This window comes from Oncorhynchus keta, chromosome 19 (genome assembly GCF_023373465.1).
Source record: "Oncorhynchus keta strain PuntledgeMale-10-30-2019 chromosome 19, Oket_V2, whole genome shotgun sequence".
Taxonomy (NCBI): domain Eukaryota; kingdom Metazoa; phylum Chordata; class Actinopteri; order Salmoniformes; family Salmonidae; genus Oncorhynchus; species Oncorhynchus keta.
This window is the reverse complement of record NC_068439.1, coordinates 54,155,876-54,182,819: the sequence shown is the minus strand read 5'-3', so window position 1 is coordinate 54,182,819 and position 26,944 is coordinate 54,155,876. Positions and strand designations below refer to the sequence as shown.

General features: G+C 43.0%; 1 protein-coding gene across 4 annotated transcripts in view; it reads left to right on the top strand.

Moving 5' to 3' along the window:
- Positions 1-1,089: 1,089 nt before the first annotated feature.
- rad51b (RAD51 paralog B) overlaps positions 1,090-26,944 on the top strand; it is a 52,303-nt gene continuing 26,448 nt past the window's right edge. The window contains exons 1-9 of one of the 4 annotated variants that reach the window (XM_035793874.2): positions 1,090-1,521; positions 1,701-1,814; positions 1,894-1,998; positions 2,102-2,238; positions 2,411-2,530; positions 2,710-2,893; positions 6,627-6,699; positions 12,074-12,183; positions 18,340-18,418. In XM_035793874.2, the coding sequence (XP_035649767.1) occupies positions 1,438-1,521; positions 1,701-1,814; positions 1,894-1,998; positions 2,102-2,238; positions 2,411-2,530; positions 2,710-2,893; positions 6,627-6,699; positions 12,074-12,183; positions 18,340-18,418 (1,006 nt within the window). In that variant the 5' untranslated portion in view covers positions 1,090-1,437. Of the gene's footprint in view, positions 1,522-1,638; positions 1,815-1,893; positions 1,999-2,101; positions 2,239-2,410; positions 2,531-2,709; positions 2,894-6,626; positions 6,700-12,073; positions 12,184-18,339; positions 18,419-26,944 lie in introns of all 4 variants that reach the window. The other 3 variants (XM_035793877.2, XM_035793876.2, XM_035793875.2) reach the window with 3 other exon arrangements.

Genomic DNA, 26,944 nt, shown 5'->3' with positions numbered 1-26,944 from the left:
TTTGTTTGTTTTCCCAGTATTTTCTCATTAATACCTGCGTTCTGTTTTGTATGATGTAAGAATGTAAATTGTTGATCTGTATTTGAATATAAACTTCTTATTTTTTAAGGCACGTGTGTTGTGACTGAGTGTGCGACAGAGAAAATAGTTTGTGTGTCATTTAGAGGGAAAATAAGTGTATTTTTGTGTTTGAGTCACTTTTCAAAAGTTGCTAAAAGTTCCAAATAAATTTTGAAAAGTAGCTAAATTTGTTGCTAGGTGCTGTTTGAAAAGAAAAGTTGCCAGGGTAGTCTGAAAAGTTGCTAAATCTAGCAACAAAATTGCTAAATTGGCATCACTAGTTGTGGTGGCAGCTGCAGCGACATCAGAAGTTTTCACAGGGTGTGTTGAGTGGTAGTGTCCTGTCCTCTAAGATCATTGCCCTAGGGTAGGATCAGATAGGGTTAAAGTAGTGGAATAATATGGTGGGTTTTAAAGAGTGTAGGGTAGTTGGTAGGGTAATAAAATATATATATATTTTTCCTACTTCCCCTTTCCCATTTTGTATCACAAACAGTGGTGTAAAGTACTTTAAAGTACAACTTAAGTTTGTTTTTCTTCAGGTATCTGTACTTTACTTTACTATTTATATTTTTGACTACTTTTACATTTACTTCACTACATTCCTAAAGAAAGTTATGTACTTTTTACTCCATACACTTTCCCTGACACCCAAAAGTACTCGTTACATTTTGAACGCTTAGCAGGACAGGAAAATTGTCTATCTGTAAATAAATAAAAAAATAGAAAATGTGTCCGTTTGCTTTGCGTAATATAAGGAATTTGAAATTATTTATAATTGTTATTTTACTTTGATACCTTAAGAATATTTTAGCAATTACATTTACTTTTGATACCTAAGTATATTAATAACCAAATACTTTTAGACTTTTACTCAAGTTGTATTTTACTGGGTTACTTTCACTTGAGTCATTTTTTATAAAGGTATCTTTACTTTTACTCAAGTATGACAGTTGGGTACTGTTTCCACCAGTGTTCACCAAGTGTAATGGATTTATACATTAGTACAGTTGGGGGGCGGTAATGCAACATATTGGACGCAAACCCTCTTTAAACTCCACTGAAGAAGAAGAAGAAGCCGAAGCAGAAGTGGGGGTATTTTATTTGCCACACTGCTGTCAAGGCAACAGAACTCATGTAGCTAGCTAGCAGGGCCGTGAAATAAATTAAATCATGTTGCAAAACGTGGAATTTCTTATATTTGAGCCATAATTTGCTTGCTAGAGCAATTAGATTCTAGCGTTTGCCACTTGCGGAGCGAACTTTAGCCACTCGTTGTTGCTGAAGTTAGCTAGCTAGCTAACAAAACAAGTTTGTCACAGACAAAAGGGGAAACTAGTGTCTTTGAATTTGTCATTTTTTATTAACTAGTTAACTATGGCAAGTAAAAAGCTCAGAAGAACGGGTGTGTCACTCGAAGTATGCGAACGACTCAAGCGCCACCAAATTGAAAGTTGCCAGGTAAGAGGTCGAGTCTCATTTCTCGAGGTGGTTATTACATGCTGTGTTGTTAGCGTTGTGGATTACAAGTTTATACCATGTGAAATGTTACCATTATCTAATATTCTCACATCAAAGAATAGATGGGGTAGAAACGAGATGCCTTTCGCAACGGTGACTACTATGCCCCTTGTCACCAGGACCTGCTGTCCCTCACACCTCTAGAGGTGATGCGCCTCGCGGGGCAGAGTTACCAACAGGTGTTGATGCTACTTCAGTCAGTCAGCAAGGCCTGTGCCCCCTCAATGACCACGGTAAGTCAACAACAACATCACCGGTATCACTGTCATAATTCACTGTTCTGTCTTATGAAATTGTTATTGTTTTCTTCAGGCGTTGGAGGTGTGGAAGCAGAGGGCTGACCTGTGTTTCTCCACATCCCTACCTGCCCTGGACAGACTGCTTCAGGGAGGGCTACCACGGGGGACACTCACAGAGGTTGTACACCTTCCTTACTGAGTATAAAGAGGGTGATGAGGTTTATAATGGAGATGGAGGGAGAGAGAAAAAATGTATCACAAACGTCCTTTCCCACTTTCAGGTGACTGGCCCCTCAGGTTGTGGGAAGAGCCAGGTGTGTATGATGCTCAGTGTGCTGGCCACTCTGCCAAAGTACATGGGTGGCCTCGACAGCGGAGTTATCTACATAGATACAGAGGCGGCTTTCTCAGCAGAGAGGTGATTGGGACTTACTTTCATCACCCTCCTTTTCTCTTCTCCCCTCCTGCATATCCATTATCTTGTCACGTCTTTTATAATCTTCTATTATGTAATCTCTTCTATAATCTTATCTTCTGTGTCTTATAAATGCATTGTGTGGCCTAAAATGTTTTGTTCTTGCCACTTCCAGGTTAGTGGAGATTGCTCAGAACAGGTTTCCAGACTATTTCTGTGAGAAGGAGCGTGTGTTGGAGATGGCTGGACGTGTCCACCTTTTTCAGGAGCTCACGTGTCAGGATGTCCTGGACAGGTACAGGCCGCCATGTTGCTTTGAGTCTCTCTGAAATATGTCATTCAATCGTCTCCTCTCACTTACCTCAAGCATGTTTTGGACTCATTAAGCATTTTGGGTGATGGCAAACTGTGTGAACGGGACTATTTCTAATAGTGATATTGGTATTGATAAAGTTTAGTTTTGGTTCCTTCCAGACTGGAGAGGCTGGAGGAGGACATCATCTCCTCCAAGGCTGGGTTGGTGATTCTTGACTCGGTGGCCTCAGTGGTGAGGAAGGAGTATGACACAACACTTCCTGGGAACCTCAGTCACCGCAGCAACCTGCTGGGCCAGGAGGCTGCCACCCTCAAATACCTGGCTCAGGCCTTTCACATCCCTGTGAGTGTGTGTGCAGGGGTTAAATTGGGCCGGATCTGAGACAAGGCACCTATGATCCAAATGAGAGCCAGGTGGAGCTGAGACCTGGTACCTGCTTTGGTTATTGTACTTGTTCTCCACATTTCATTTTCCACAGCCAAAAACACGAGCAAGCAATGGCAAAATTAGACTACCCCATACCAGAATAGTTTACTTATTCAATTGTTCAGCCTGTCGCATTCTATGCGAGAAAGTAATATTAATCTCGAGGCACATTCAAATTGCCGCACAGGGGAAGAAATATGCATGTCCAGTCATACAACATTCTCAATGCAGTCGCGTTAAAAAACAACAACTTTGAAAGCCGTTTTGATGGCCACTATTAAAAGAGGAGAATCACCGATTTCTGAAGTGTTACGAGCTACACTTCTCAAATCCAAGAAATGAGAAGGCGAAAATGCACCATTTTAGAACCATATTTATTTTTACCAGCGGCATGGTTTACCCGCATTAGCATTGGCCATTGGGTTGAGTGCATAGGGAAGACCAGTGCTAAATGTAACAAGGGTCAGGCGTAACAGGTAGGCAAAATTTTTATTCACAGTACATGATCCTTGGCTGAGTGCCAGTGGAATGCTTTTTTTGTTGGGGTGGCATTCAAGTCATATGTTGCTAACTAGCAACAAGAGAGACTGTTAGGATTTTGTGATCTAGCTAATTAGACTGATGGGGTAAATTCAGATTTGAAACCCTCAGCCTATTTATTAATTTATAGACACTATGCTGTATCAGATGGGCTACATCAGGTGATAATGATTATTGCTAAGTAACACACCTGACTGATAGTATGGGCCAATATGTTATTGGGCTCATTTCTGGAGGGGCTGTTATATTTTAGATATCAGCGTAATTTTATGTTCCTTCATTTTGCATTATAATTACCCTTTAAAAAAGTAATCCCCCCCCCCCCAAATCACATAATTAGTCCCTTAATACCACTTCTGACTGCCTAATATATTGCAGAACCGCCATTCAGCCACTAGATGTCAGCGTTATCACAAAGTAATCCAAGACAAAAAGAACCTGCCCTCTGTGGGATTTGGAAGGAAAGGGTGAAAGGCAATAGTGCATTGCACGCTGTAGGAAATGTTTTCCTGAAATCTAAAATGGAATAAAATATCTAATCCATACCATATCTCACAAGGAATAATAAATGTGCCCTATTTGACCCCAGTGCATCCTCATTCGTGTCAGTAACACAGTTCAACACTAGAGGGCAGGAAAGCACTGAAGATGTATCACCTCACCTACTAGGTACCTACTACAACTGCTGGCCTAGCCAGGCTATTAGCACTGGGGATTCAAATCAGTTTCTAGTCTACCAACACAACTTTCCCCTGAACTTTCCACTAGATACAAATCTTAAGTCACCACCTCAGTCCCTGGACGGTGTTACTCAAGCTTTCCTCCTCAGTCCCCTGGTAGTGTGTCCTGAGTTCTTACATCCATCTCCCCGCTAATAACACAGGACTCTGGACTCCGCCAGAGGTGAACAGGTGGCGTTTATTACAGCTGTTGCCCAGGGGCTCTAAGAGTCTGGCGCTTGTCCGTGTATAGTAGTGATGGACAGCTTATTTACTGGTAGCTATTTGTATATGTCTGTAAAGGATGCAGTGGCCACGTCAGAATGTAATGACTGTATGTACATGTTAACATACCTTGACGTTACATAGCAACAAGATCATCCTGACAGTTACTGAACACTGTAAGTGTCTGCTTAATACTATATTATTATACTTTAGCAATAAGGCATGAGGGGCGTGTTGTATATGGCCAGTATACCACAGTTAAGGGCTGTTCTTAGGCACGACGCAATGCGGAGTGCCAGGATATAGCCCTTAACCCTGGTATATTGGCCATATACCACAAACCCCTGAGGTGCTTTATTGCTATTATAAACTGGTTACCAACGTAATTAGAACAGTAAAAATAAATGTTTTCTCATACATGTGGCTATCAGCCAATACCACAGCTTTCAGCCAATCAGCATTCAGGGCTCGACCCACCGAGTTTATAATAGACTATACTATACTCTACGCCAGGGGTATCAAAATCTTACCCCACGAGCGAGGTCTGGAGTTGGACAACTGCTAGTTTTCTGTTCTACCTGATAATAAATTGCACCCACCTGGTGTCATAGGTCTAAATCTGCTCGATTTAGAGACGAATAATGAACAAAATAAATAGTAATAAACACAGCGGAACTGGCTTTGAGGTCTGTGTGTCTAATTTGAGGGCTCTAAGCCTATCCTATGCTATACTAAACATCTAAGCTCATTCATTACCTATTTCCCAGCTAACTTGTCTTTCTTTATTTTGTATGTGTGCCTTTGTGTGATCATTATGCTTCGGTGTAAGTCATATGCTATTTTCCACACCCGTGTTTTGGCGTACAAGCATTTTGTGGTTCATGTGAGGTCTGTCTGGACTTGACAGTGTTTTGCCTTCACCTCCTCCATATTATTAACTGAAATGTGCCCTGACAAGAAACCACAGTGAGGATAGCCTACCTTGCTCGTGGCCCACTGAGTATTTTATAAGGGCTATCATGATTAAACAAGTAAAGACTTTTGTTATTAGCACCCAGGGCCAAACCAACCAGGTTGTTAAATGTACTAGTTCTTGTTTTGATGTATGACACAGTGCCAAATTTTGCGAGACTGGATGACTGTGGTAGATTGGAGCCCTTTGCTTCCATTCCGCTCCTAGGTTGTATGGAATTGTTGATTTGGTGTGAGTTTACTGGATGTACAGGTGTAAGATCTTGATTTGATCACCCTGTTGCAGGAGAACTTTTGTGAAATTCAGGACATGGAATACTTGTAGTGTATTTGCGGTTTAAAATGTATTTGAAATGTCAGACATATTTTCCGTTATGAAAAATGTATTGACCCCTACACAATTGTTCATTAATTATAATTCACAGTTCCTGGTGCTTCAGGTTATTTTCCTGTTGTACCAAACTGGATCAAATTAAGATCCTACATCTGTTGCCTAGCCAAGGTTTCATAGTTTAACTGTGTTGTTTCTCTGGATTTCTCCTAGTTAGAACAACACATGGGGAGCTCATTGCCTGCCAAACATGAGTTTATTATTGTAGCCTTATTGTTGACATATGGACTTTGACTCATGTCAGCCACGGTTGGCTCACATGCACAGTGTAGCTCTGTCAAGCTGGAGGCTTAAAGGACAATTATAGCTCATGTGACGGTAGGCCTTGGGCCTACCTTTTTATGAGTCTGTTGTATTGGTAACAGTTTTATCATGTTGGTATTTTATCAAGGCCAATTTGATTCACCAAGTGCTACTTTGAGCCACCACCACTGATTATTTGAGGGAATTTACTCAATTCTGCTGTGTCAGACTTGGACCGGATGATATTCAGAATACTTTTGTCTCCCGCTTGGTTGGGTTTGGATACATAGACCATCCATATCGTTTAATGTTGATGACCTCCAACCTACTATTGACCATCAGTCATCTGAGGACAAGTAAAACACATTTGAAGAAATAACTTACCAGAACTCCCAAAAATAATTTTGGTATATTTTGTGTTCATAGTCTAAGGTATATTGCTTTGAGATATTGCGTAAAAACCTTGTAAATTAACATTTAGCATGGCAAACCAGCACTTTGTGGAAGGTATTAACGTCATAATATTCTCTTCATGCTTCTCTATTTTCCTCCCTCATAGGTGGTCTTGACCAACCAGATTACGACGCATGTGGGCGATCGAGGAGAGAGAAGCGCTGCGTCATTCAGGGGAGGTAAACAAACACAAACGAAATAGCCTCCATGTTAACTGATCACGTCTGAATGTAACTGCAATACTAACCATCCAATGAAACATTGGATTCAACACATACTAATGTAGTGATGCACCGAGGATGTTTGTAGCCGGTCGCCTCGCGTGTGACTCTTTGAAACACATGGAGCGTCTCTGATGGGTCACAGAGATTTGTTTGATCTTACTGTTTACCATCACATTGGTAACAGAGCTATTCTATGACCTGTATCCTGTATTGTTATAATGTCCCCATCTTCATCACTCCCTTAGTATAGCCTGTGTGTGGATATGTATCTGTGTCTCGGCGGTGTAGTCGGACTAGCCTTTGAGTAAAGAGATACGGGTTCTTTCTCTTACGTTATCTAATAGATACATGGCATTGACCTGTAACTGTAGTCTCTCTTTCACCAACTACACTCTCATTAAATACCGTGATTTCCCCCTCGAGGAAGGACTGCCTCTTTCTCATTTCGCTCTTTCTCTCTCAAATTTTGCTCTCATTCTCTCTCTCTCTCTCTCCATATGTCCTTGGATGGAGGGGTGAGGCGGGGAGGCGGGGAGAGTTCGACAGTAGGGTGTATCTGATTCACCCCTCTGCTAATGTAATCAGATTCACATCTCCTTTCCCTGGGTCTGACTCTTCTCTAGCCCCGCCATCCCTCCCTTTCTATCTCCCGCACCTTTTTTCTCTCCCTTTTGTCTCGTGCAAGCAGGTTTTTACCTATGCTGTTTTCAACCAGAGATCCCTGCGTCTCAGGTTTCCAGTCAAATGTCAGCCTCTGTCGCCTTTGGGATTCTCCCATCGATGGTCTCCTGGGATTTGGCTGGGGTGGCGAGCGTGATGGAAGGTCTGAAAAGGCCCTTTGTCTAGTCTGAGGAGAGGGAAAGGGGGAGTCTGGTTTCTACCTGGTCTAGGATCAGTACTGTGACTCAGGTGGGCCTGAAGTGGGCTTTAGGTAGCCTCTGGTACTGCGGAGGCCTGATGAGTGTGTAGAGAAACTACTAGGTAGAGATGGGTTGGTTGCTGGCCTGACCTATACACATGCTCTAGCCCAGCTATCAGTACAGAGAGAATGTATTATTGAATTCGTATGTCTGATTATTGCTATCATCCTTTGCTTGTCTTCAGTGTTATGTGCCAGAAGCTGAAAGGGTAGCATTTCATTATTGGAACCCCCCCCACTTTTTTTTCATGACAGAAAGATTTATTTCTGTAGATATTTGTAATATTAGAGATGAAAAGAGTTCAGTCTCTGAGGGACATTGGATGCCTATGAGGTCTGTCCTAGCTCTCTGTGTTTAATCTAGTGAAACTGCAGTTGTCCAACTGAAGCTCTTTCTGACCTCATTTTGATGAAAACTCAACTCAATAGCCAGCCCAGTGCCAACAGTAGTTTGGTGCCAGCATTTGAAACAGGCGATGCCCAAGGCAAGGCATAGAAAATCCCCCAAACTCTTAGCTGGCTGAGCTAGCTGTTCACAATAGCAAGTGTAAAGCTTAAAGTTATTGATGAGGGTTGGTGTTCCTAGTGTAATGGGGGAGAGAGGTCATCGTGACAAGCGTTTATTTTGTCGTAACATAAACTTCATGATGAAAAGTAAACGTAGTGTTGGAGCTAATCTCTTGTGGAAGTGACAACTTTCATGTGAATTTTACTTCTGGGTAACCAATATTATACTGAAGCGTATGAATCATCTAAATATGGGTAGGGACTAAAGAGGAATCAACCACCTAAGGGAATCTTTGTGTGAGAAGTGAGCTCATTACTTAACACAGCTAAGTAATGATACGGTCACTCTGTGCATGGAGGGACTAGTTGCTGTGTGAATGTTCCTGTGAAGTGTTCCGTGTGTATATGTGTGCACACCTGCCTCTGTGCGGGGTGTTTGTGTGTAAATAAAAATTGCCTTTAATAGAGGCTAAACTGGGCCTAAACTGTGGTTTAACCCCGTGCTCCCTCTAGGGTTAGATGGGACTGAGGGGGCCACAGGCCGGTCACTGTGGGAAAGCAGGGACCAGTGGACAGACAGTTGGCCTCTGTTTGCCAGGCTCAGCAGACTGACTGACTGACAGACAGGTAGCAGGGCCCAGAGGACAGCAGACCTGGGTTCAAAATACTATTTGAAATCATTTCAAATACTTGAGCTGTGTTTGACTGAGCTTGTCTGGTGCAATGTAACTAATAGAATATTCTCAAAAGTGCAAACCCAACCCAGTTGGCACTCCAGGCAGGCTAAAGCAGACATAGTATTTGAACCCAGGTCAACAATGAACAGACAGCTTCTTTGTCAAGCGCAGGGCCCAACAGACAGACAGACACTCTCTTAATCAACAGCAGGCCTCAGCGGACAGACATACAGACATCCTCTCTTTGTCAACAGCAGGGCTCCTTCATTGACTGTGTGTGACTGAGGCTGCAATGATCCAAGCCCCTCAGCTCCTCCACTGCCTCTGGTAGGAGAGCCACTGTGTGCAGCCAGCCAGCAACACACTGAGACACTTTTCCATGCCCTCACTTTATCTACATGATTGGGCCCCCCCAACCAGTCGCCCTAATCGACCGCCCGTCTTACACTCTAGGCTTGGTCACACACAGCCACACTGCACAGAGCTCTCCAGCCACTAGACCAATAGGGTTTACTAAGGGACAGAGGGTAAAGGAAAACAGAAGGCAGAGGGGAGAGAGGGTTGTAGACCTGGGTTCAAATACTATGTCTGCTTTAGCCTGCCTGGAGTGCCAATTGGGTTGGGTTTGTAGTAGAACGAGAGAGATAAACAACTAGAGAAAAGGTGAATGGGATGCTGAGCGAGAGAGTTGTTGAGAGGGGGAAAAGGGGGAGGTTGAAATCTGTACTGGACATGTTTATTTGAGCCACTTCCTCCTCTGCACAGCGGGGCAGCCTTTCCAGAGAGCTCTCGCTCGATCAGAGATGGCTATCCATCCATATGATATCCATTCTCTCTATTAGCATAGAGAGGCAAACACTGTATGGTTTTCTGTCATACACAAGCAGGACAAGGCCTTTTAACTATATATTAGTAACACATGTCCTTGAATGTTGTTTTAAAACACTTTTATTGCGCTAGGACTTATTGTGGCACTCGAGGAGCCATCCAGCGAGCACAAGTCGTTACATAGACAGTGTGTTGAAACACTGGACAGGATTTTGGACTCTACACTATCTGTTCTCTGTTCCTGGCCAGTTGTGGGAAAATGTGTGGGCTGCTGGCTTTGTAGGATCAGGGGAGGTTTAGGATGGGGGCTAGGGGTATAGAATGAAGGAGTGTGTGTGTGTGTGTGTGTGTGTGTGTTATGGTTTGGGTGTTTGTGTTAGAGGTCTGTCTAACAGGCAGAGGGGGAGCTAAGCAGGGGAAAGAGGCTGATAGCGTGCCCCCCCCCCCCATCCTTCTCCAGGGAGCTGTGCAGCAGATGTCTGCAGCGCACATGGAGTTTGTTTAGTCTGCCTCTCAGTCCCTCCGGCCTTCTCTTTCCTTCTCTTTTCGTCTCTTTTGCCTCAGCTCCCAAACTCGTGAGCCAGTTGTACACTGATTATGTTAGTGAAAGAGCCCTAATGGTTAGCTAGATGCATTAAGGCCCAATGCTTTCAGTTATATTCCACTTTGGTTTGATTCTGAAACCGCTGGTCTTCTAGTACTGTGTGTCTTCTGTTTTTGTCCCGTAGTTTATTCAGTCCTATCTCAACTTAATTGCCTTTAACCAGTGTTCCCTGTTTGTAGTACTACTCTAGTCTATTGTATGTCTCCTACCTAGTATATTGTGATATTAAAATGAATCGTTTCTCTCTACTGCTGCTGCTGCTCTTCCCGGCTGGGGGAACTTCCGTCACATGGTCGTGCAGCTATTTTATTTTCTCTGCCTTGCACACATTTCCACAGGAAATGTTTTGAGGAAGTGAGAGTTGCTGATAGGACACTTGTGCGAGCAGAATCCCTGCTTACTCCATGGAAAAAAACATCAAGGAAGAGGATGAAAAGGACACAGCAACATACACACACTCACACGCTTGCGGACATACACACACACACATGCACACTCGCGAACTCATACAGACACACACACCGCCACCCGCCAGGGCTCATCCTTCAGCAGACAGAATTAGCATCCCAGGCCCAGCCAAGGTTTATTGGTGTCATGGGAGCAGAGGGAACCATGGTCACACAAAAGCAAGCGATAATAACAGTGTGTCAGGCGGCTGGAGCTGTCTTCTGGTTAATGGTCATTACATAGCCTGCAGGGTCAAACACACACACACACACACACACACACAGTGGAAATTGGGAATAATGATGAATCATGGGGATGAATCAATGACGATACTTACATTACCTACTGTATAGTGATATGTTTTTCAGGTTTCAAGGCAGTTTGTTTTGAATTTGCAGTTTCCAAATTAATTGCAATTTGCCAAGTTTCTGTACAGTCAGTGAGTCATTCCAACTCAAAAAGTACAAGAAAGAGGATTTCAACACCCAACATCTCAGATTGTTATGAAATCGTTTCTGTTGTTAGAAACAAACAAGATAAGCACTCCTGAAACATTAGTTTGTTGAAATGAAGGTCATTGATTTCATCCAAATTGGCCATTTTAATTTTTAGTAGCTTGCATTCTTTACCACAATTTATTTTCATCATGAGCAAAAGCTATTGGTTTTCTACCCAAAGTTGCAAAGAAAATGTTGTAATCCATTTAATAAACACAAGAGACCAGCAAAATTGATAGTTGTTGCAGTAGCAGGTGCAGCGGCATCTAGTGAGCAAAACGTGGTACTTTCACACTATTTTATTGTATAGAATGCAAGCTTCAATGGCTGATTTCTCTGAACAGGGGGAAAAAAACATCACCAGATTCACAGGGAGTACATAACAAAAGTTGAAGAAGCAATACTCCAAGCAGCAGCTTGTCAGACATAGAGCACTGATACTGTAGACTGGTTGTTGGGGTGGGGGGCCCGTGAGTGGCTTTTGATCATTGTATTGGATTCATCATGTCTTACTAATTGTTAGGAAGAATTCTGGTCCAAATCTGATGTTAGGTAATATAGTTGAATATAATATGAATCCTATAAATTATAATGGCCAATTTTGGGTGCAATGAATTAGCTTAATTTCTCAGAGAGCAAATTCATTTCAACAAATTGTTTCAGGAATACTAATCTTATTTGTTTCTAACTACAGAAACTATTTCAGAACAATCTGATGGTAGGTGTCATGGCTTGCTGAAATGACATGGTATGACCCCTGTATGAAATAAATAAAGATAACACATCACACAAGTGTAAGTGCAGTTCAAAGTTGAACTCAACCCCTGTAATGTTTGTTTGTGTGTTGCAGCATCCGATGAGAGGGATTCTGGGTATGTGACGGCGGCGCTGGGGAACACGTGGAGTCATAGCGTCAACACCCGCCTCATTGTCCAGTATGTAGACGCACACCAAAGACAGGTGATATACGATATGTCACGGAGGATACCATTTTGTCTTACTAACTATGGGAAAGGAACAGTCTTCCTATGTCTTCTTTGGGCTTTATCCAGAACTGTTATTAACCAACTTTCACAGAACACACCGTTTAAAACTACTGAACTATGGCTATGCTTAGATTCTCTATTGGGGAAATAGTGTGGTCGGTCAGACAGACACACACACTACTCTCCCTTTAGTCTCATCCTGCACGACTCAGAGCTGCGGGTGCATTCCAGAGTCAACTCCCAAAAAGCCTCGGAGGCCCAAACGAAAGGCTCTGTGTTTTTCTTTTTACGATCCAAATCCCCCAAAAGAAAACCAGCATGAAAGGAAAAGCAGCGGTCCTCAACTGCTGGTCCATTAAGGCTTCAGTCTGGTGCCTGGGTCCATTGGGTCCTCGGGCTGGTTCATTGACGCTGTGTGTGTGCCTCTGCCTGTCTGTCTTTCTGCCTATATGCTCCGGCTGCTCTGTCGGTTTGCCCATGCTCAAATGAACACATGACAGTCATCTATCTAGCCTCCAAAACGTTCATCTCCGCCACTATTTCCTTGTAGATTTAAGGGCTCTCTTGTAAAAGAGTTATCTCAATGTGACTCCCTGTTTAAATAAAGGTTAATAAAATAAAATAACTGATTTGCGAAAACATGAGATGGCTTTATGCAGGGAGACTTGTCTCTGTCAGAGTTAATGACATGTTATTGTGGGCACGGCGGTTTTGAAAACAGGGAGCTGACTGGTCGCTGCGGTCCGCAGAGCCGTGCATGCCTGTGAAAATCACTGAGACGGCATTTATTCACACTGGTCCTAATTCAAGTGGGTTTAGCGAAAATGACTGATTACCGACCACAGGTAATCTAATCCCCCTCTGTGAAATAGCACTCACGTTTATTTTTAACTGAAATAAAGCAACAGCAGTTAAAGCAGACATCTGTAGCTGGTTAGGCCCTAAGTAGAGATATATGCTCAAATGTTGAAACTGCACCTCAGGAAATAAAACGTTTAAAATTATTAGATGCCATTGGGATTGTTTCTTTCCACTAGTGCAAATCTGAGCCCCCCGCCCCCTCATAGTAAATGTGTAACTGACTGGATGCACAGTGAGTGCGCTCACTGAAGGTAAAGAACGATCAGTAGGCCTATGGCTAAAGCTTGTAGAATGAGTATGTAGACACATAGCGCTTCACAGCTAATGCTGTCCCAAAGAAAACTGTAAGGTGATTTGTATCTTTATTCCGTGTCTGCACTTTTGCCTCCGTCTCTCTACTTTTCTATGTCTAAAGCTCATACAGAGGTTCAGCATGGCTAGAATGACCTCTCATTCAACCCACCAAGAGTCTGTCAAGCCTGATGAAACAAGAACACTGAGAAAATGTCACTTCCTTATTTTGACTGGTCATTTCACAATAACATTTATCACAGCCGTGATTCAACGCGCTTCCAAAAACACTGACGCTGCACTCGTTATTTCTGCACTGTTTACAGCTATTTATGCTGCAGCAACTTCAATCATCTTGTTTTCGCTTAGTTCTTCCTTTAGATGGTGGTAGCTGAAAGGCCCAGGCTGGTTTGAACTGAGCCAGGCCATGCGACACTAGTCTGGCCCCAAATGTGTTTGTACTGAATGACCTAGAATTGGCAAGATGGCACAAAGAGATCTGGGACCAGGCTTAAGTAGTATCGGAAATCCCAGAGCTTGGAGCAACCGCACAAAGTCTGGGGAGGATGTTTCATTCTCTTTGACATTTTGTAATTGGAGAAAAAATATTCCAGTGTGGGTCCTCTTCAGACAGACAACTCTCCAAACAAATCAATAGGTTGGTTAGGCGGAGCTGAAAATGTGGCATGGAATTGTGCTCATGTTTAGCTAGGGCAGCAAGCGGATAAGGCAGTAACACAACTGGTGACGCATGTCCCATTTCTGACTCGTCCTCTCTATCCCAACTGTCTGACTTCTACAGACGTGTAAGCTGGAGCATTGGTACATTGTGGGAGGCAACCCAACTGTCTAGAGAGACTAACGCTAAAGCAACACCACGCCAACCATGCCACATGGCGCTGACGGAGGGTGCTTTGACTCGAGCTCCAATAAAACATTGCAAGTTTAGACTTTTCAGTTTTTTTCGTGCATTACTTCATACACCTGGGTAGAACTATTGGGTACTCAACGTCTACCCAACCTCTCATAATTCCCTGAGATGGCGGAACAATGGACTAGCTTCTTCGGCGAGGCGCCTAGCTGCTTGGGAGTCCTACCGGAGAGTAGGAAGCAAAGATGCCGACGGAGTGGGGGAGTCTAAGTGAGATTAAGATGCTGGGCAACCCGTCCTCCATTACCGAGCATACTACTCGCGAATGTTCAATCATTAATGAACAAACTTGACGAACTCCGAGCTAGGATCTCCTTCCAGAGGGACTCTGCAACATATTCAGTTGATTTGAGACTTGGTTCTCCTCCTCTGACATACCACCAGCTGGCTTTACAGTTTTTTGAACCGGGCTCTCTCTCGTAAGAGTAAAGGTGGTGGGCTCTGCTTTATGACCAACATATGATGCGATAGGGGAAATGTACAGGAACCTGCAAGCTTCTGCTCCCCCGACTTGGAATACTCTGACATCAAATGTTGCCCTTTTTACCTTCCAAGAGTTCTCCGGGATTATCGTCATGGCTGGTGTACATCCAGCCCCAAGCCGACACTAGCAATGCTCTCAAAGTTCTTCATTGGACCCTGAACAAACTTGTTGCGACTTTAACAAAAGTAATTTGAGTTATTACCAACATGCATCTAACTCTTGGAAATTTTACTCATGACCACTGCTACACGCCTTTTCGACACCGGTATAAGGCCCTCTCCCATCCTCCTTTAGGCAAATCCGACTATGACTCCATCCTGCTTCTCCCCACCTACAAACATAGACTCCAGGGAAGTTCCGATGGTCGGCCCAACGCTGTACAGACCTGACCAATCAGAAGTCTCGCTCCAAGATTGTTTTGATCATGTGTACTGGAATATGTTCTAGATCGCTTCTGGAGATGACGGCAATGAATACACTGACTCATACACCGGATTCATCAGAAAATGCATAGATGATTTGATACCGATAGTCTCTTTAAAAACAGCCATATTAAAAACCGTGGATTAATAGCAGCCTTGGAGGGAAACTGAAAGAGCGAGATGCTGCATGTAAATGGGGCTAGGTAACCGGGGAAAATAGTTTGGTACTAATACGACCTACGCAGATCGATCACGATTGCGAAACACAAGTATAGGGACAAAGTGGAGGAGCAATTCAGCAGGTTGGACATAAGGCGTATGTGGCAGGGGCTCCTGACTATCACGGATTACAAGAGGAAAGCCAGCCACATTGTGGTCACCACCTATCGGATAAACACATTTTTCTCACGATTTGAGCACAATGACCCTGAGCTGCCGAGGAAAGCCCCTGATGACAACGTGGGCTACATACTCTCACTGTCCCCACTGAGGACGTATGGAAGTCATTCAAACGGGTTAAACTTCGCTAGGCTGCCGGCCCAGGTGGCATCCCTAGTCGTGCCCTCAGAGCATGTGCAGACCAGCTGGCTGTTTTTTCTGACATTTTTAATCGCTCTCTAGCTCAGGCGACTATACCCTTCTGCTTCATGTCCACTATTATCCCTATGCCCAAGAAAGGGAAAGTAACTGAACTGAATGACTATCAACCAGTAGCACTCACTTCAGTCATCGAGAGGCTAATCAAAGACAATATTCTCTCTAAGCTGCACACGTTTGTATATTACCCACTTTCAATGCAACATACCGAAACAAAACAAACTATGCAAGGCAGAATGCATCAGAGTAGGATTCTATTGCATTGGCAGGCACATACTCTACACAGACCGGTGCGCCATAACCAATCAGAGGTGCAGTTGGCCTATATGCAAATAGACCATTGCCATATATGGATCAGTGCCATTCACTTTGAACTGTACTGTGTTTACAGCATCAACGGTCGTGTGTAGATGTGCTTGTTTTGAGATCAAAATAAGAGCTACATGTAGCGACGTGCGCATGTGTTCATATCCTTTGCTATTTAGTGAGTTATTAGACCAGTTATAGATCAATTGCAGTCAGCAATGAGGGAGTGATTGCTCCCTACAAGAGCACAAAATGTGAAAAATGTGTGCATTTTCAGTCACCTCCTTGTCTGAAGGACAAGTGTATAAACAAGTTAATGTCAAGCCCTGCATGTTTTTTCAAATGTGTCATTGAATGTAGGCCTACATTGAACACCACACATTGGCTGCTACTGTACGCTGAATGCTAGAACAGCTATTTCCATGTTAAAATGTTATGGGATGCATTTCCTCCACTCTGGTAGGCTACATTATGATCAAATAGCCACAGTAGCCTACTTGACCACTGTTAAAATGAACTTAAAGTGAGTACAGCCTCACTGTTCACAGTAAACATGCGCCGGAAGTTGCACAGAATTTTCACATTACCTCCTCGACACTGATTCTCAACACTGTGGCCCCATAAGGGTGCGTCATCAGTCACCTCCTGTATTCCCTGTATACGCATGACTGCGTGGCCTCACACAATTCCAACTCTCAACATCAAGTTCGCTGACAACATACCAGTAATAGGCCTGATTACCAACAACAACGAGACGTCCTACAGCAGTGTTCCCCAACTGGTGCCGCTGGTTTTATTTGTCTCCCAAGTTTTCTGATTTTTATAATTTATACATTTCATTTTTGGAGAGAAGACTGTAAAACACCAGGAAATCAGCTCCAATTGATATTAATTTTGGAAATCTGTTCCCAAGTATTCCCACGCAGGTCATTTGCAGTCTACAAATGACTGGTGATTATGTTCAAGAAAAAATCAGTCCGAGGCTGAATCTAGTTGTTGGTCCCTGGTCTAGAGGGAGGAGGTAGGCCAAGAAGATCATCGGGGACTCCAGCCACGGCATGGTTACACGTGGTCTATGGTTGTGATGCCAGTTGGACGTAATGCCAAATTCTCTAAAATTGGAGGTGGCTTATGGTAGAGAAATGAACATGATATTTTTTGGCAACAGCTCTGATGGACATTCCTGCAGTCAGCATGTCAATTGCACACTTCCTCAACTTGAGACATCTGTGGTACTGTGTTCTGAGAAAACTGCACATTTTAGAGTGGTCTTTTATTATCCAATGATCCTGCTGTTTAATCAGCTTCTTGATATGCCACACCTGTCAGGTGGATGGATTAAGGAGAAATGCTCACAAAAAGGATGTAAACGAATATGTGCACACCATTTGAGGGAAATAAGCTTTTTGTCATTTTGGAACATTTCTGGGATCTCAAACATGGGACCAACACTTTACATGTTGCGTTTTATTTTTGTTTAGTATATTTTTTACTTCACTTGGTCCCCACACCCCCTCTGGTAATTTAGTCTGACTGCTGCTCCCATTATGGCCATTCCCCCTTACCCCCTCTACAGTCTTTACTCTGCCTCCACCCCAATGGATATGTATTTATTCATCACTGCTACAATATTTCTATTGATATGTTTTTTAATTTTTATTAGCTACCATTTTTCATTGTTTTATTTAACTTAGTCCTGCATGTTGGAGCGCGGAGCCTAAGATTTTCACTGTACCCTGCAATCATACCTGCAACCCTGTACATGTAACTAACACTGAATCTGAACAATATCAGTGTTGTGGCTAGGGGACAAAAGGGACAGATCTGGGCACGTTGGCATCTTCAAGTGGCTTGAAAGCAAATTCTTGGCAGCATCGGAGCAACCCAAGTAACCTTTCACTCCCCTCTCCTCTTATCCCATTGTGCCCAATAAAAAACACCCTACCCATTGGCGACGTGCCCCGTTGTCCTCGTGTTGTCATGTTTTGCTCGACGACGCCTGACTTTCAAACTGCCTGCATGACAATAGGTTGTGACGCTCTGTCTGAATGCTAGTGGGGAGTGTCCTCTCAGGTTCAAGTGTCGTGTTGGAGATCACTCTATCTCTTCATGATGCGTAACATCTCTCACTTATGTGTTTTACGCTCTGTCAAAGAATGTGACTGTCTGACAACCCAGTGAACCCACCTTCGTATCTCCTCTCTTCTCTCACTTAATCTCTCTCTCTCCCTTTCACAGATTGTGATAGCGAAGTCACCTGTGGCCCCGTTTGCTGTTCTAAACTACACCGTCCAGAAGGAGGGCATCCGTCTAGAGGGTGAGTCGACAGTCAGTCAGCTGGCCATACAGATGGCCTCCTTGTAATGAAGCTGACTTCCCAGCCAATGGGGGCACTTACTGTATTTTATACAACCTAACCCTAACCCTTCACCCAATGTACAAAACCCATGACCCTGTCTCACGTTTGGGTTAAAAGGGGCAAATAGCCCACCTCTCAGGGCTTTATAGTCATATGACTATGATTTTAGGAAACTGAGAGCAGGTTTTCTCCATATGGAAATATTACCTTAGAGCAGCTCTCTGTTCTCTCTTGATGTTGCATATTCCAGTAGTACATTCAGTGAACTGGAGAACAGGAAGAGTGGAGTGAAAGAGGAGCTCTCCTTCGCTCCCACCTGCCCCCCTTCATTTCCCCTTCTGTAGTATCTGACCACTGAATAAACCATAGATTCCCCCTCAGGACAGATGTGCCCTTCAAGCTGCTCGCCATAACTCACTGGGCTGTTTTCACTCCGAATCTGAAACCTGAAATCTTATTAGAACACGGTAACATAAATCAAAGCCTAAAAGAGCGTGTGGTGAGGGGTATTTTGGTGTTTGTGTATGTGGGGTTTCAGAGTCGTAACCTGTTTAACCTGCGCACCCCCACTGCCTCTCTGTCAGAGTTCATTAGTTGGAACCGTTTGATTTACCCACAAGCCCTCAGGCTCCTGTTGATCTATGTTGGTGCCAGACACCGCTAAAGTTTTATAGGAAATGTAATATCACAAAATAACATTCTGTTAAGGGGGGGTACACTATACTGTTTTTTCCACACTTTAGTAGATTGAGCATTGCATTTGAAAAAAAATAGGCATCGTTGTACTTATTCTTCACAATGAGATGTAGAATGTCTACAAAGTACTTGTTGCCACCTATCTTCATCCATGTGTGAATGTACAAAAATGACAGATGAGCAAAAATGACAGTAAAAATAAATAATTTAAATACTGAGCTATATTGTATGATCAAACAATTGGGCATTTTATATTATTTTATAATACAATTGCTCAGAGAAAGATGTTTTGTGGAACAAGTCATCTTTTTTTCTCAAAGGGAGTGGTCAAAAATATTGACACCTTTTTTTTCCCAATACATCACCTTGCGTGGGTAACGGCACTGAGCCTTTTTCTAAAATGTTTTGGGAAGGATCTTAAAACATTCTGCCATACAGAATCCTTCCAGATCCTTGATATCCTTCGTCTGCGCTTATGGACTGCCCTATTCAGTTCAAACCACAGGTTTACAAGGGGTTTGAAGGCCAGAGACCAAGATGGCTATTGCCAAATGTAGATTTTTGTGGCCAATTAACCATTTCTTTGTGGATTTCGATGTGTGCTTGGGGTTATTGTCTTTTATTATCCAGGAATGTAGATTTTTGTGGCCAATTAACCATTTCTTTCTGGATTTCGATGTGTGCTTGGGGTTATTGTCTTTTATTATCCAGGAATGGATCTCCCAGCAAGACAATTCTCCCTTGTCGAGAGTTGTTGCACGATAATTCCCGGGTTCTCAGGCATTATTGCTTAAGTTTGTTTATGCAGTCATTTTTGCTCATCTTTATCAAGGGTGTCAATATGAAAATAGAGCTCTCAACTGTGTGGCCACACGACTCCAACTCCATCATCAAGTTTGTTGACGACACGATTGTGGTCGGCCTGATCACCAACGGCGATGAAACAGCCTACAGAGAAGAGGTCAGTGACCTGGCAGTGTCGTGCCAGGACAACAACCCCTCCCTCAATGTCAGCAAGACCAAGGAGCTGATCGTGGACTTCAGGAAACGGGCGTATGCACATTTCAATCCAGATCGACGGGGCTGTTGTGGAGAGGGTCAAGATCTTCAAGTTCCTTACTGTCCACATCACTGAGGATGTAACATGGTCCGTAACATGGCCCATCAGATCCTTAGGAACCTTTACAGCTGCTCCATGGTTGTGTCACCGCCTGGAATGTCGGAAGGCCCTACTGTAGGTGGTGCAGACGACCCAGTGCATCACTTGGGGTGAGCTCCCAGCCATCCAGGACATACATGCCAGGTGTCTGAGAAAGGCCTGAAAAATTGCCAAAGACTCCAGCCACCTGAGACATGGACTGCTCTCCATGCACCCGTCCAGCAGGCAGTACTGGTGTATCCTACCCTGCTGCTAAAATTATGATTGATTATCTATCAATCCTGCTACTCGTCACTATTACTCCTATTTACACTTGAAGTCGGAAGTTTACATACACCTTAGCCAAATACATTTAAACTCAGTTTTTCACAATTCCTGACATTTAAACCAAGTACAAATTCCCTGTCTTAGGTCAGTTAGGATCACCACTTTATTTTAAGAATGTGATATTTCAGAATAATACTAGAGAGAATGATTTTTCAGCTTTTATTTCTTTCATCACATCCCTGTGGGTCAGAAGTGTACATACACTCAATTAGTATTTGGTAGCATTGCCTTTAAATTGTTTAACTTGGGTCAAACGTTTCGGGTAGCCTTCCACAAGCTTCCCACAATAAGGTGAATTTTGGGTGAATTTTGGCACATTCCTCCTGACAGAGCTAGTGTGACTGAGTCAGGGTTGTAAAGGCCTCCTTGCTCACACGCGCTTTTTCAGTTCTGCCCACAAATGTTCTATGGGATTCAGGTCAGGGCTTTGTGATGGCCACTCCAATACATTGACTTTGTTGTCCTTAAGCCATTTTGTCACAACTTTGGAAGTATGCTTGGGATCATTGTCCATTTGGAAGACCCATTTGCGACCAAGCTTTAACTTACTGACTGATGTCTTGAGATGTTGCTTCAATATATCCACATAATTTTCCTACCTCATGATGCCATCTATTTTGTGAAGTGCACCAGTCCCTCCTGCAGCAAAGCACCTCCACAACATGATGCTGCCACCCCTGTGCTTCAAGGTTGGGATGGTGAAGCAAGGATGGTGCAAGCCTCTCCCTTTTTCCTCCAAACATAACGATGGTCATTATGGCCAAACAGTTCTATTTTTGTTTCATCAGACCAGAGGACATTTCTCTAAAAAGTAAGATCTTTCTCCCCATGTGCAGTTGCAAACCATAGTCTGGCTATTTTATGGTGGTTTTGGAGCAGTGGCTTCTTCCTTGATGAGCGGCCTTTCAGGTTATGTCGATATAGGACTCGTTTTACTGTGGATATAGATCATTTTGTACTTGTTTCCTCCATTATCTTCAAGGTAATTTTCTGTTCTGAGATTGATTTGCACTTTTCACATCAAAGTACTTCCTGAGCGGTATGACGGCTGCGTGGTCCCATGGTGTTTATACTTGCGTACTATTGTTTGTACAGATGAACGTGGTACCTTCAGGCATTTGGAAATTGATCTCAAGGATGAACCAGACTTGTGGAGGTCTACAATTATTTTTCTGAGGTCTTTCCTGATTTATTTGGATTTTCCCATGATGTCAAGCAAAGAGGTACACCTCCAATTGACTCAAATTATGTCTATTAGCGTATCAGAAGCTTCTAAAGCCATGACATTATTTTCTGGAATTTTCCAGGCTGTTTAAAGGCGCAGTCAAGTTAGTGTATTTAAACGTCTGACCTACTGGAATTGTGATACGTAGTAAGTGAAATAATCCGTCTGTAAACAGTTTTTGGAAAAATTACTTGTGTCATGCACCAAGTAGATGTCCTAACAGACTTGCCAAAACCATAGTTTGTTAACAATACATTTGTGGAGTGGTTGAAAAACAAGTTTTCATGACTCCAACCTAAGTGTATGTAAACTTCCGACTTCAACTGTACATGTACAGTGTGTTCGCAAAGTTCAGACCCCTTCTCCCCTTTTCCACATTTTGTTACATTAAAGTCTTATTCTAAAATGGATAAAATCATTTTCTCCCTTCAATCTATACACAATACCCCATAATGACAAAGCGAAAAAAAGGTTTTTAGAAATCTTTGCAAATGTGTATAAAAAAACGAAGTACCTTATTTACATAAGTATTCAGACCTTTTGCTATGAGACACAAAATTAATCTCTGCTGCATTCTGTTTCCATTGCTCATCCTTGAGATGTTTCTACAACTTGATTGGAGTCTTCCTGAGGTAAATTCAGTTGATTGGACATGATTTGGAAAGGCACACACCTGTCTATACAAGGTCCCACAGTTCACAGTCTGTCAGAGCAAAAACCAAGCCATGAGGTCGAAGGAATTGTACTTTGAGCTCCGATACAGGATTGTATCAAGGCACAGATCTGGGGAAGGGTGCCAAAAGATTTCTGCAGCATTGAAGGTCCCCAAGAACACAGTGGCCTTCAACATTCTTCAATTTTTATTTTTTTATTTGACCTTTTTATTTAACCAGGCAAGTCAGTTAAGAACAAATTCTTATTTTCAATGACTGCCTAGGAACAGTGGGTTAACTGCCTGTTCAGGGGCAGAACGACAGATTTGTACCTTGTCAGCTCGGGGGTTTGAACTTGCAACCTTCCGGTCACTAGTCCAATGCTCTAACCACTAGGCTAACTTGTTACCAGTCACTTTCTCCCAATCCCCGCTTACATGTACATTTCTACCTCAAACTACTCCAGAAAATGTGTTATTGGCACTGTTGTCACGCCCTGACCATAGAGAGCCCTTGGTTCTCTATGGTGTAGTAGGTCAGGGCGTGACTAGGGGGTGTTCTAGCTCAATATTTCTATGTTGGTGTTTTGTATGTTTCCAATTAGAGGCAGCTGGTATCGTTGCCTCTAATTGGGGATCATATTTAGGTAGCCATTTTTCCCACCTGTGTTTGGGGGATGTTTTGTGTTTGTGCATCACTACTTTCACGTTTCGTTATTGGTTTATTGTTTTTAGTTTAAAGTTTCACCATAATAAAGATGTGGAACGTCAATCCCGCTGCGCCTTGTTCCGCTCATTACGACGATCGTGACAAAATATCCCACCAAGCAGCGTGTGACGGAGGTAAAGGAGTTTTGGACCTGGGAATAGATAGGGCTGTCAAACTATTCAAATAATTAATCGTTAAATTCTGTTAATCATACATTTTCTATTTGTTTAAATTTGGTGCTAAATGAAAACATTCACTTTTTTTAAGCAGGCATTTATTGACTCAAACACAACTATTTTGTATCAAAGTTTTTATTGGCAAATTCCCCATAAGTAAAGCAATACAAAAGTCCTGTAACTTAATAATGCTCCCAGTAGGCCTACTAACATTCCCTCATAAATTCTCACACACACAGTTGAAGCTTCAGCCATTCCAAATGATTGTCCTCCCAATTACTGATTTGGAGGGTTGGCTATAAGAAAAAAAAGAACTGGATCTATGGGAACAAAGAGCATAAACCTGTCCAACAATGTCATGAATTCCACAGAACATAAACCTGTGACCATACACTTCAGTCGTCCTCCTATTTCTTTTCACTGAGCCAGTTTCATAGACAAAACAAGCCTGTTGACATTTTCAGATGATAAAGCTGCTCTCTTCTTTTGTACGATATGCCCAGAGTGAAAACAACCTCTCACAAGGTACTGATGTGGCAGGCGTTGCCAGGTACCTTTGCAGGCCAGCCTAGTGTGTGTGCCCTTGCATGCTGTGACCCATTGTAGTGGACAGTCCTTAAACCTTGGGTTGAGTGATGTGGCTATCTTCAGCCATGTGAATGTCAGCTTGAATCTTACCATGTAGGCAGGGTCATCATCAGAGCACTCCATCACCCGAAGGAGATGACACAAAGCAGGCGACACCACTGAGCAGGAAATGCACTTCTCTCCTCCCAGAAGTTCAGTCAAGTACCTGCAGTGAAAAGTATTTCATAATCTCTTCAGTCAATTGTGAGAGACTTGTTATACACAGACTCTCCCACACATACTTTACACACTCACTCTCTCACACTTAAACACAAAATATTATAACACTAATAGTAAGATTACCTGCAGGGCTCCAGTAGTAGCTTCAGCTTCTGCAGTTTCTCCAGTTCAGCTGTGGTTGGCATGGTGATGTTTGTTTTCTGTTGGGCCAGAGCATCTCCTTGTTTGTTGTGGAACATGCTTTACCATTTCCAGAGTAGAATTTCATCTCGTTGTGACATCTTGTGCGTGTGATTCCTTCTTTAGCCCATTTGCAACTTGATGTTGTCCTAGTTCTGCAGCGGTTGGTGGGCTGAAATGCCCAACCATTTTACGGGCGTTTGGCTAGGGCATTGTCAAACCTGCTGTACTAGGGACACTGATGGGAGTGCATGTGTTCAAAATGCAGATGTCTCGCAGCTGTAATCAAGTTCCGTGTGCTGTCTGTGCAAATTGAGCTAACCTGGTTATCAATGTTCTACTGTTTTGCTAGATCCATGAAATGCTCTGGCACATTTCAGCAGTGCCTCTCTTCTGTCTTCCTTATGGCCAGAGCGTGTGAATGCAGTTTCCAACCGTTGCATGCTTCAACTCCTCTGCTTTCGTAGCCCTCTCGCTTTCATACAGCTGGTGTATTCTTGTAACGACGGTGGCTCTCGGGTATCTCGTACGTTGAGTCGTTTGACGCGATCCAAATTATATCCCTCAAGCCTTCGTCCTCCACAATGTGGACTGGCCTGTAAGCTGTAGCTAGCCTCTTGGCTATTGCTTGTGGAAGCTTGCTGCTCGACGACATAGGCCTCTCGTGCGCACACACTTCTAGCTTAACCTGCCGAAGATGTCCTCCATTGCTACTAGTAACGTTACTTGTATTGCCGGCATCAACGGTATGTTTTGCTTGTAAATCAAATTGTATTTGTCACATCCCCCGAATAAAACAATGTAGACCTTACAGTGAAATTCTTACTTGCAAGCCCCTTAACCAACAATGCAGTTTTGAGAAAAATATGTGTTTTAAGTAAGAAAATAAGAAATAAAAGTAACGAATAATGATAATGAAGGGGGGGAAATTATACCGAAGACTCAATGTACTTCGGTAATAAAATAATTAAGCCTTGCAGTGGATGCAAATGAATCCAGAGAGCCATCTGGGAGGGATTTGAAATGTAATTAGCCATTTAAAAGCCCCTCACTAGTATTGTCCATCATTCAGTCCATACAAGTAGCTAGCTAGTAAAGGTGTTGTCAAACTAGCGCATCGGCTGCCAGGGTTTTAAGTTGGAACAATGCATGGTTCAGGGGGTCAAACTAAGAAAATGCTTTAATTTCTTCCCCAAAATGTAAGCATTAATCCGTTATTAACGTGTTAACTTTGACAGCCCTTTATACACGCACGCGTGCGCTATGGGTAAAAAGTTTTAGAACACCTACTCATTCAAGGTTTTTCTTTATTTTAACAATTTTCTACATTGTAGAATAATAGTGAAGACATCAAAACTATGAAATAACGCATATGGAATCATTTAGTAACCAAAAAAGTGTTAAACAACCCTTTGCCTTGATGACAGCTTTGCACACTTGGCATTCTCTCAACCAGCTTCATGAGGTAGTCACCTGGAATGCATTTCAATCAACAGGTGTGCCTTCTTAAATATGTATTTATGGAATTTCTTTCCTTCATGCTTTTTGAGCCAATCAGTTGTGTTGTGACAAGGTAGGGGGTATACAGAAGATGGGCCTATTTGGTACGAGACCAAGTCCATATTATGGCCAGAACAGCTTAAATAAGCAAAGAGAAACTACATTCCATCATCACTTTAAGACATGAAGGTCAGTCAGTACGAAACATTTCAAGAACTTCGTTTCAGTGCAGTCGAAAAAACCATCAAGCGCAATGATGAAAATGGCTCTCATGAGGACTGCCACAGGAATGGAAGACCCAGCGTTACCTCTGCTGCAGAGGATAAGTTCATTAGAGTTACCAGCCTCAGAAATTGCAGCCCAAATAAATACTTCAGAGTTCAAGTAACAGACACATCTCAACATCAACTGTTCAGAAGAGACTGTGAATTAGGCCTTTGTGGTCAAAGTGATGCAAAGAAACCACTCTACTAAAGGACACCAATAATAAGAAGAGACTTGCTTGGGCCAAGAAACACAGGCAATCGACATTAGACCAGTGGAAATCTGTCCTTTTGGTCCGGTGAGTCCAAATTGGAGATTTTTGGTTCTAACAGCTGTGTCTTTGTGAGACGCAGAGTAGGTGAACAGATTATCTCCGCATGTGGTTCCCAGCATGGAGGATGTGGTGTGGGGGTGCTTTGCTGGTGACACTGTCAGTGATGTATTTAGAATTCAAGGCACACTTAACCAGCATGGCTACCACAGCATTCTGCAGCGATATGCCATCCCATCAAATTTGCACTTTGTCCCACCTATCATTTGTTTTTCAACAGGACAATGACCCAACAGACCTCGGTTGTGTAAGGGCTATTTGACAAAAAAGAAGGGTGATGGGGTGTTGCATTAGATGACCTGGCCTCCACAATCACCTGAGCTCAACCCAATTGAGATGGTTTGGGATAAGTTGGACCGCAGAGTGAAGGAAAAGCAGGCAACAAGTGCTCAGGATATGTGGGAACTCCTTCAAGACTGTTGGAAAAGCATTCCTCGTGAAGATGGTTGAGAGAATGC